Here is an 11,834-nt window from a genome sequence, read left to right as displayed (position 1 = left end):
CCTAGAGGAGAAAGCAGGAAACAACATCTTTGACCTCAGCCGCAGCTGTTTCTTACTTGACACATCTCCAAAGGCAAGGAAATTAAAAGCAAAAATGAACTATTGGGACCTCATCAAGATTTAAAAAAAAAAAAAAAACAAAAACAAAAAACAACTTCTGCACTGCAAAGGAAACAATCAATAAAACTAAAAGGCAACTGACAGAATGGAAAAAGATGTTTGCAAATGACATATTGGATAAAGGGCTAGTATCCAAAATCTATAAAGAGCTTACCAAACTCAACACCCAAAAACAAATAATCCAGTGAAGAAATGAGCAGAAGAGATGAATAGAAACTATTCCAAAGAAGACATCCAGCTGGCCAATAGACACATGAAATGATGTTCAACGTCACTCATCACCAGGGAAAAACAAATCAAAGCCACATTGAGATATGACCTCATACTGGTCAGAGTGGCTAAAATGAACAAATCAGGAAACAACAGATGCTGAGGATTGTGTGGAGAAACAGGAACCCTCCTGCACTGTTGGTGGGAATGCAACCTGGTGCAGCCGCTCTGGAAAACAGTGTGGAGGTTCTTCAAAACATTAAAAATAGAACTACTTTATGACCCAGCAATAGCACTACTAGGAATTTACCCAAAGGATACAGGAGTGCTGATGCATAAGGGCACGTGTACCCCAGTGTTCATGGCAGTGCTTTCGTCAGTAGCCAAATCATGGAAAGAGCCTAAATGTCCATCAACTGATGAATGGATAAAGATGGGATATATATACAATGGAGTATTACTCAGTAATCAAAAAGAATGAAATCTTGCCATTTGCAACTATGTGGATGGAACTGGAGGGTATTATGCTAAGCAAAATTAGAGAAAGACAAATATCATTTGGCTTCATACATATGAAGAATTTAAGATACAAACAGATGAACATAAGGAAAGGGAAGCAAAAATAATATAAAAACAGGGAGGGAGACAATACATAAGAGACTCTTAAATACAGAGAACAAAGAGTTGCTGGAGGGGTTCTGGGAGAGGGGATGGACTAATGGGTAAGGGACATTAAGGAATCTCCTGAAATCATTGTTGCACTATATGCTAACTAATTTGAATATAAATTTAAAAATTAATGAAATTTTATTTTTCTTTTATTCTGAGAAAAAGAGAAAGCATGAGAAGGGGAGGATCAGAGAGAGAGGGAGACACAGAATCCAAAACAGGCTCCAGTCTCTGAACTAGCTGTCAGCACAGAGCCCGATGCGAGGCTCGAACCCACGAACCATGACAACATGACCTGAGCTGAAGTCAGATGCCCGACCAACTGAGCCACCTAGGTGCCCCAATTAATGAATTTTTTAAAAGACAAATAAATGATGGTGAGAATATGTTGAAAAGGGAAGCCTTGTGTACTGATGGTAGGAATGTAAATTGGTGCAGCCACTATGGAAAACAGTATCGAGGTTCCTTAAAAAATTAAAAATAGAACTACATGATCTAGCAATTCCACTCCTGGATATTTATCTGAAGAAAATGAAAACTCTAACTCATAAGGATATCTGCATCCCCATGTTCATTGCAGCATTATTTACAATAGGCAAGTTATTAGCAATAACCTAAATATCCACTAACATATGAATGGATAAAGAAGGTGGGATATACACACACATACATACACATGTATACACACATAAAGGAATATTTTATACAAGCACACACCAAATGATGGAATAACTGCCACACTGACTGCTCTGGCAACTCAGTATCCACACAAATGCTTCTAGGAATGTTTGAGCATCTGTACTATAACAAGACATCTCTCTGTCCCCCTGGATGTAACTACTGTGTACAAAGACATTCTCATCCTTCCCTAAAAAGGAGGAGACACAGTACCCCAACAGTCATGGTGCACATTTCTGGGAGTCAATAACCTCTATATTATTTTGGTTACTCCTTAAATTTAGTCACAGCCTTACCTCATTTTCTACTACTTGAAAACTAAAATTTAAAGTTTACCACCAACAAAACTTGTATTAAGTAATATAAGGAGAAGGAGGAAGAAGAAAATAGTTAATATTTACAAATACATATGCACACATGCAAGCACACATGTAGCAAGTAAACAATGTGTACACAGTTGCTACAATCCTCATTTCTGTAACTGGGGGTGGATCCATCATTGGTATTCACAACTTTTTTTCATTAACCATTCTACATTCCATGTTTCCTTTTTCCTTAGTCAGGCCCTTAGCCAATCTAAATTCTTTACCTGGTGAGATGACCAAAACCTTCATTCCTGAATGCTCAGTGGTACTGCCTTGGTTTGGTTGCTGAAATTTCCAATAACTTTTACTATTGGACATTGAAGTGATAAGAGGTGCTCTCAAGAGTATCCTGGGTTGAGTACTATGTTTTAGCAGTTAATCAGTTAATCAGCCCAGTTTTCCCTTTGTAATCAGGATCAATCTTCTCATCCAATAAAGCAACTCTCTTATTTATTTGATGGTTCAGTGGCATGAGAAACATAAAATGTCCAAGTGGCAGTTTTATCTTCTAATTCAATAGAAGAACCATTATCATGGCCCTTGTGGAAGCATTCCTACCCTGGGAGTCAAGAGCTCCAGATCAGCAGAGTTTGATGTTACAGGGATGGAAAGCAAAAATTCTGCAAGCACATTTTTAGGTATTATAATGAGCAAAGCCACTCCTAATTCCATGTCTTGATTCCTGTGTTTATTCTGGCTATGGAAAAGACAGTATCCACTGTTCTATGAGGTCAGATGCTTCAGTGACCAGTGTGTTTCATGGGCATGAGTCCATACTGCACTTCATTTGCTGTGAAGTTCCTTAACAGAAGCAGTGTTGTACAGAATATAAGAAAATGGATAAGGCATTTTATGAGTCCACATGTAATGGTGCAAAAAGAAGCCTTATAGAGAGACAGTAAGTCCATATCCCAAATAATGTCTATCCCAGTGAAAACATCGGTCTTTTGATGAGGGAAGTGGTCCAATATGATCAACCTACCACCAGGTGGCTGGCTTGTTCCTTCAAGGAAGGATGCCAGTGTTGTTCTGTGCTCTCAGCTAGTCAGGCACTCAGCAATAGCAGTGCAGCAGGCTACAGAATTATCCTTGGTGAGATGATGATATTACTGAGACCATGTTGAGCCTCCATGCCAGACAACATGGCTGTTTTGACCATGGGTCCATTAAGAAAACACTAGGGTAGCTGGTTGGTGGACATCAAGAGAATGTCATTTTGTTCACCTGATTATTGAAATCCTCTTCAGATAATGCCTTTTAGTGAGTATTTGCATAGAACAGAGATCCTAACATTCTAGCCCATTCTGAGAAGTTCACCTACATATCTCTTTCCTCAGACCATCTTGTATCAGTCTTCCAATCTTGTCCCCTCCAAGTGCCTGAACATCTAACCCATGAATCACTGCAGATCCATACTTCTGGTCAAGTTTCAGTCCAGACAAGGTAGATAGATGTATTGCTCTAAATTATACTCAAGAGAATTTTCCTCTACTAATGCCGCTTCAGGGCCACCTCTCATTGGGACTGTAATGATACAACCATCCACCTCTTGTTGGTACCAATACCTCATGAAGAACCATTTGTAAGCCAGTCCTGGGTTTTTCCTCCCCCGTCAAAATAGTTATAAGAAACTTCTTGTAAGGCCCTAAATGTGGATTGAAAGAGAAGAGGGGTCATTGTTGAAGATGTCTTCATGCAATTACTTGTGTCTTCCAATTCTGCTCTAATCCAATATCTTATATACCATTTCTACCTCATGATAGAGTACTGCCATGCACACCCAACCTTGTGACCTGGTGGCCGAGATCACACTCATTTCATAAATGAAACTCAGTTAATACTGTCCATTGACATCCCATGGTTAGGCATTCAGTTTCTATCGAAGGCCTAAATATCAAGGCAGGAATTATTTCTCAAACGGAGAATAATTATCTGTAGAAGAGGTTGTGGATTTGCTCCACTGTGATCTCTGTTCTGTGCAGACTCTGTGTATTATAATAGAGTGAATATAGATAAAATTATCTAAGTATTAAATATTCTCACAGATAATTTCATTTTCTTATCAAAAATCTTTTGTTAAAAATATGTTCTCTGATATGCTGGTCTTCCTCAATATTCTATTTTGGTTTTTATTTTTGTTTTTTATTTCATTTTTTATTTTCATTTTCCATCACTTTCCCACTGTTTTTTTTTCCTTATCTTTTCTTTCTTCTGTTTTCTAAAGATATTGCCCTTAGAATTGATCTTTTCCAATTTTTTTCAAAAAAAATTTTTTTCAAAAAATATTTAGATTTTTTTTTATTTTTAAGTAGTCTCTACACCTAGTGTAGAGCTCAAACCTACAACCCCGAGATCAAGAGTCACACACTCTACTGACTGAGCCAGCCAGATGCCCTTCCTCTTTGAGTTTTCTATGACACACTACTTTCTTCTTCTTAGGTTTTCTATACTTCTTTTTCATATGACTTTTATCTCTGTATTTTCTTTTTTTTTTTTATGCATAGAATTTATTGTTGTTGTTTCTTTTTTTTTTAATGTTTTATTTATTTTTAGGAGAGAGAGAGAGAGACAGCGTGAGCAGGGGAGGGTCAGAGAGAGAGAGAAGGAGTCACAGACTGAAACAGGCTCCAGGCTCTGAGCCGGCAGTCAGCACAGAGCCCGACGCGGGGCTCGAACCCACGAACCGTGAGATCATGACCCAAGCGAAAGTCGGACGCTTAACCGACTAAGCCACCCAGGCGCCCCACTCTGTATTTTCTTTTAATTCCATTTCATTTCTACATTTTATTTCTAGTCTTAATAGTGCTATTTTACGTTTTTAACACATACCCCAAGGATAAGATTGTTATATTTATCCTTATAGAGCTTATTGGGTTCCAGTGAAAAATCATGCACAATATGTGAGAATATTGAATATAATATGGTTGGATTATCAAAATTATAAGAGCAAAAATATAGGATCAATATTCCTGTAATTCAAAGGGTCCCAAAATTTAAAAAAAAACTCTCTTTTTTACATTCAGTGTGCATCACTAGTTCTGAGTCTGTGTCTTTAGATATTAGGGGAGTGCAAGGAAAGCAACTCTATGTTCATATTCTATAGCCAAGTAAGTAAATGGTGTTATATTTATTGTAAAAAGGTACATGTTAATAAACTCCACAGTTGCAGAGATTTCATTCTCAATCATGTTAATTTTATAAGCTTGCAGCACAAAATATAAATACTGTAGCTACCCTTAGAACCTCTAATAAAATCAAGTCTATTTTAAGCATCTTTATATTAATATGTTTGACCCAGAAAAACCTACTACAACATATCTGAAAAATTTCTAAGTACCCAAAGTCTTTCTGCCAACAGCATAAACACAGCTGCAATGTCAAATTTCTCAGTAGTGAAAATACTATTTTCCTGAGATACAATCTTGGAGACAGATGTTTGAGAAGAAATTTCCAATCTGTTATCATATATATCTTCATAAAAAGCTGACTGAACTGGCATCACTTCTTGTAGTAATATAAATAAATCTCTAGGAATTCCTACAGGGATTTCTTGCAGTAAACACATTGCAATTTAAATAATACATTTCATTAGTATTTTCTACAAGCATGCACATCTTATATCACTAGTATACTTAAATAACTCTTAAGGAACATATTTTATATGTTATATATTACTTGAAATTTTTCAGAATATACTTTTGAATTAATATGAATTCATGTTAATATGAATTAATAAATCAAAATAAATTTTGCTAACAAGCAAAACAAAATTATTTGCTTAACCAATGGTCAAGTGGATTATCTATAGCCAGAATGCCTGGATTCAAATTCTGGCTCTGAAACTTACTAGTTGTGTTATCTTGGATAAATTACTTACTCTGTGCCTCAGTTTTCACATCATGCAATGGGGCTAATAATAATGTATGTACTTAGGGCATTATTATGAGGGTCAAACAACTTAATACATGTGAAGCCCTTGGAAACTATGCATAGCACTTATAATATCAAAGACCTAACTGTTTTTCTGAGTTTGCTCAACACAATGACTAGAGACAGATTCATGGTTTCTAATATCATTTTTATAGCTTATACCTTCATAACAATAGATGAGTTATTTAACCTTTTCATATTTCAGTTTCCTCGCCTATAGAATGAAAATAATACTTACCTCATAAAATTATTGTGGGTTGATAAACATAAGACACTGTTATGCCCAGATCGCAATCTCCCCAAAATCCCAAAACCACCAAGGAGTCCGAGTCACGTATGCAAAGGCAAAGGGCTTTATTACAGGCTTAAGCTCGGGCTCCCAGACCTCACCAACGCAATGGATCCATGCTGATAGCCCCGAACAAGGGCAGAAGTAGGGTTTTTATGGGGTTTGTGACGGGGGAGTTACAGAAGTTGTGACATGGGAACAGTGATCCAATCATAATTATACAACATCATTGACAGCGGGTTTGACCATACACATTGTCTAGAGTATTCGTTACTTTTGGCGGGATCCAATTACAACATTTAGAGTACCTTTAAATTCAACCAATCACAGAGCGAGCCTAGGGTCTTACTCGGTGACTAACGGGTTAACTTTAACATTAGGTAACAGGGTCCTATCTATAGTTTCTATCTCCAGGCCTCTCCCCTAACAACGTGGAGGGTGGTCACTGGCCTTTCCTGATTGGGTGTTGCAAGGGTGGTTTCTCCTGCCTTGGGCAATGTGTAACTTCCTGATAGTTTCAGGGAAGCTGAAACTTAGGCCTTCTAGTTTAGAGGGGAAACTTAAAGCCTGTCATGGAGTCAGTTTGGTTTAGACATTTAGACTTGTGTCCTTATTATTTCCCCCTCTATCCTGTAACTGACCCAATCCTGGGTCAGTCGTATCTCCATCACTTTGGTCTAAAGGTTGATATTGGGCCTGTAAGACCATTAGTTGAAGGGTACCTAATCTTTGTTTTATATATTGGATAGCCAAGGTGAGTTGTTAAACCATGATTCAAACCATCCTTGGTTTTGTTCTCGTTCCCGCTTTCGTTTGGCTGGTCCCTCTCGAACTTTAGCTAAAGATTCTTTTATTACACCCGAATGGTCTGCGTAGAAACAGCATTCTTCTTTTAATGTTGCAGAGTCCTCCTTGTTGGAGGAATAGCAAGTCTAGCCCCCTTCTGTTTTGAAGTACTACTTCTGCCAGTGAAGTTAGGTACTCTTGTAAATGGGCAATGGAGTTTTCAAGCAATCTATTCAAATGACAAAATCTCAGATGGACATTGTTAATCAGAATATTACATGATAACCCTATACCAAAACATTAAAACTTTAGGATTTGCGTATATATTTAGGTAGTTATAGCATTTACCCATGCAATACAACCTAAGGTTTACTTTTGTACACAGTGCTTTTCCAAGTAATTTAGCATCTCAAATAAAGGGCCCTAATTGGCCAAAAGACCCTTTTTTACTATTCAAATCCTGGGAAGTTTGTTAAAACCTTAGGAAGTTATAAAGCGTATCCTAAATAGAATTACAGATCATTACAAATCTTAAAACTTTTTCTATTCAACCAAAGTGGCAATAAAAGATAGAAACCAACATTGGTTGGAGTAGCTCCTTCAACATTGAGAAGTTTTAACTGTACAAAGACCTGATAAAGATGAAACCTAAAGCTTTGGTTTTCTTGGCAGCAAAAGGAGAAAACCTTTGTTTACATTGTCTTATCAAGAGCAGATTTACAATCCAAGAAAACTTTGTCTTTTGACCAGAGAGAAAAGTAGAGTTTTAACCTTATACCAACCAGTGTACTTTTTGAATTCCATTCATCTCAACCTTCCTGAGCACACGTAGAATTCCTTTTCAAAGACTTCCCTTCACAGACCTTCTACACCTTTTCTTTACCTTTAAACTTCGTCCCAAAACCATTTCTTTTTAAGCAACCAGTCTTATTTAGGACAAAATTACTTTCTTTTACCCTCAAAAAAATGTATTTTCATTTCTTACATCTTTTTTATGTATCTCTCAGTTTCCTATATACAGGATTGCTTTCCTTATTTTCCATTAGTCGTAAGTATACACTTAATAGAATTTTAACTTAGGAAACCTTAGTCTCCAATTGAGGACTTAGTAACCAATTGAGAGGTGTTTACACTAGAATTTTTGAACCAACCTCCAGTGGGCCCACGAACCAATTAAGCATAAACCATCTTTTTCGAAAGGTCCAAATAGTTTTACTTTTTCTGCAATAGAAGCTGAAAACTCAAACCTATGTTTAGTAATCATGCATTCTATCTGGATAGAGGGCATACAATTTAAGCCAGACATGTTTATGGGCCCACCGGACTTTTCTGAAGTCATCCCGTAGGCGCTAATCTTCAAACTCGTTAATCACCTGTGCTTGGAGTTTGGGAATGATGGGAGGGGTCATCCCAAACATGATTTCAAAAGGAGTTAATCCCATCTGGTAGGGGAGTTGTACACCCGATAGTGTGCAAAGGGGAGGAGAGCCACCCAGTCTCCGCCAGCCTCCAAGGTCAATTTAGTTAAGGTCTCTTTTAGGGTTCTATTCATTTTTTATCTGCCCTGAACTCTGGGGTCTGTATGCACAATGTAATTTCCAATTAATCCCCAGGGCCGTGGCTAAATTCTGGCTGACCTTGGACACAAATGCAGGTCTGTTGTCTGACCCTATCATCTGAGGAAAACCATCCCTGTCTTCTAGGAGTTTCTTGGCCATGATCTGGGAAGTTTCATGTTTGGTTGGGAATGCTCGGTGGGCCGTGTTTCCTTAGCCCTTTGGTAGGTGTCCCTCTTCATCAAGGGCCGTTATGCCAAGCGAGTTGGCGCCGGCACCCTGGTGCACCTGGTGTCCGTGCTGGAACATCCCACCATGGAGATTCCAGAGCTGGCGGGCAACGGCCCATGACAACAAGATGCGGATCATCCCCCGCTACCTGCAGCTGGCCATCCGCAACGACAAGGAGCTCAACAAGCTGCTGGGCGGCGTTATGATCGCCCAGGGAGGCGTCCTGCCCAACATCCAGGCCGTGCTGCCACCCAAGAAGAACAGCGCCACCGTGGGGCCGAAGGCGCCCATGGGCAACAAGAAGGCCACCTAGGCCTCCCAGGAGTACTGAGGGGCGCCCGCACCACAGCCGGCCCCCCTTGCCAACGTCTTAGCCCTCGTTGACGGGAATTGCTGGAGCCAACGTTGAATCCCTGCATCTGGTGTCAGCGGCGTCTCATGCAGGCGATGTTCATCCGCCAGCCCTAAAGTGAGCACATGTATTGGCTGCCCAGCCTGGTCTAATACCCTAGTACCTTCGGCTGAAAAATGAATCTGAGCTCCCAGCTTGGTCAGCAGATCGCGGCCTAGCAAGGGGTAGGGGCAGTCTGGGATGACCATAAAGGAGTGGGGTACCCGGCCCACACCAAGGTCCACCGTTCTTCGGGTTGTCCGTGGATACTGTTTTCATCCCTGTGGCTTCCTGGACCCAGGATGTCTTGTTTGCCCGGGGGCCAGCAGGTTGTAGGAGCACAGAATGTTGAGCCCCCAGTGTCCACTAGGAACTCGGTGGGCTTCCCCTCCATTTTTAGTTACCCTGGGTTTGGGGAGGGGTGCCGAACCCCGTCTCCCCTAGTCACTGTCATCTCCCGTTACTAGAATGGGAGCTTTCGATTTTCTCTTGGGACACTCCCTGGACCAATGCCCTTCTTCTGTACAGTAGGCACATTGGTTTTTGCCCAGGCGGGGGCGTCCTTTAACCCGTTGGGAGTGTTTCTTACCTTCTCCTGAAGCCAGCTGTTTGAGGTGTCTTTTTCGGTCCTCTGGTTCAGCAGTCGCCACAAGCAGGATCTTGGCTAGACTTTGGTTTTGTCTTTTTTCAGCTCTTATCTGCTTATCCTCTGCACTTTCCCTATTACTGTACACCCTTTCTGCCACGACCACTAGATCTTGGAGGCTTTTTTCTCCTAGACGATCTAATCTCTGAAGTTTTCTCCGAATATCAGGAGCAGACTGATTGATAAAAGCCATGGCCACCGCAGCCAAGCTTGCCTGAGCCTCAGGGTCCATAGGGGTGTACTGACGGAATGCCTCCATTATTCTCTCAAGGAGTGCTGCAGGGCTTTCCTCAGGTCCCTGACTGACATTATATACCTTAGCCATATTAGCTGGCTTGCGGGCCACAGCCTTGAGACCTGCCAACAGAGTCTGGCGGTAGACCAAGAGACTCTCCTTACCTTCAGCTGTGTTGTAGTCCCAATTTGGCCGAGCTAGGGGAAAACCGGCATCAATTCGAGCTTGGTCCGTAGTGGGAACTCCAGTGGGCCCAGCAACCAGTTTCCTGGCTTCCAACTGGATCCTTTCCCACTCCTCAGTAGTAAACAGTACCTGTAACAATTGCTGGCAATCATCCCAAGTGGGCTGATGAGTGAACAGAACAGTTTCTAATAGATTAATAAGGGCGAGGGAATTCTCCGAGAATGGAGCGTTTTGAAACCTCCAATTGTATAGGTCGCTTGTGGCGAAGGGCCAGTAATGGTGGGGCTGATTTCCCCTATCATCGGGGGGGCCTGTAGCTCTCAGGGACAGGACAGTTGAGTCCGGTCCCTCAGGCGTTATTCCATGGCGGCGGCGGGGCCCATTCCCGCCGTTCAGAAGGCCGCCGTGGTGGGCGGGACAGAGGGCGCCGGTGGTTCCTGCAACAGCACTCTTGCCCCTCCTGCTGAGCCCTGTGGAGGGGATAGACAAGGAGGGGGGAAAATGGATTCTTGCCCTGTTCCGCCCTGCAAGATAGGGTAGATAGTTTCCTTTTTTGTGTGTTTCGGCAGCCCGGGAGGGCGGGCACTTTTCAGCTATCGCCAGGATCTCAGGTTTCTGTGGAGGCAAGACTCTTTTAAGCCAAGGGGGTGGGTCATCAACCAGATCAGCCCAAACCACAATGTATGGGACTTGGTCTGCATGTCCCCTTCGGGGTCGGAAAATCTGAGCCTCGACCTTCCGAATGGTGTCGCGGTCGAAGGTCCCCTCCGGTGGCCATCCCACATTGAGAGTAGGCCACTCTGAGCTGCAGTAAGTTTGAAATGGGCCTTTCCTGACAATCACCAAGAGGTTATGAGTTCGTTTTTTAACCTCTCCAAAATGGGCTAACATTAAGTCTAGGGGTTTGGATGAAGTCTGTCCCATAGCGTCAGTCTCAGTCACAAGGTAATAGACACCAACAGAGAAAATCGACAACCACAGAGAGACACAGACACAGAAAAATAAGACGCCGGCCTTGCACCGGTTTCACGGTAGCGACCCGCTCCTTCCTTTACCAAGTTCTGTTACCGATGGGGCCTCGAACCCCATTACCCATGGGGCCTCAAACCCCGTTACCGATGGGGGCCTGGAACGTCTTCACAGGATCCCCCGTGGTCACTGTCCCGTGGCGCGTCCACCTGACCGTAATTGACCACTTCCCAATACCGATACACCCCGGGACCAGAACATACGACAGACAGGAAGAGTTAGACAAAGAGACAAGTACACTTACCAGCTGGCGGTAGGCCCCACGTGTCGGGGGTCCTTGGGAGTCTGGGGGAGAAATCCCGGAGAGCCCGCAAATGTTATGCCCAGATCACCATCTCCCCAAAATCCCAAGACCACCAAGGAGTCCGAGTCACGTATGCAAAGGCAAAGGGCTTTATTACAGGCTTAAGCTCGGGCTCCCAGACCTCACCAACGCAATGGATCCATGCTGAGAGCCTCGAACAGGGCAGAGTAGGGTTTTTATGGAGTTTGTGACGGGGGAGTTATAGAAGT

The 11,834-nt window shown here is 42.0% G+C and overlaps 1 protein-coding gene and 1 pseudogene across 1 annotated transcript; one reads left to right on the top strand and one right to left on the bottom strand.

Moving 5' to 3' along the window:
• The first annotated feature begins 3,011 nt into the window (after nucleotides 1-3,011).
• LOC120243256 lies at nucleotides 3,012-9,165 on the top strand (annotated as a pseudogene).
• A 71-nt stretch (nucleotides 9,166-9,236) lies between these two features.
• On the bottom strand, nucleotides 9,237-11,247 carry LOC120243255 (the record flags this gene model as incomplete). The annotated part of the gene is given in 4 exon segments (XM_039249330.1): nucleotides 9,237-9,500; nucleotides 9,502-9,582; nucleotides 9,584-9,623; nucleotides 9,625-11,247. Coding segments are annotated over 4 exon segments (1,977 nt in total), but the record flags the coding sequence as incomplete, so codon positions are not given.
• Between the last annotated feature and the right edge of the window lie 587 nt (nucleotides 11,248-11,834).

This window comes from Hyaena hyaena, unplaced genomic scaffold (genome assembly GCF_003009895.1).
Source record: "Hyaena hyaena isolate Hyena2069 unplaced genomic scaffold, ASM300989v1 scaffold_334, whole genome shotgun sequence".
NCBI classification, from domain to species: Eukaryota; Metazoa; Chordata; class Mammalia; order Carnivora; family Hyaenidae; genus Hyaena; species Hyaena hyaena.
Note: the sequence above shows the minus strand (reverse complement) of the source record. Positions and strands in the feature narration are given on the sequence as shown.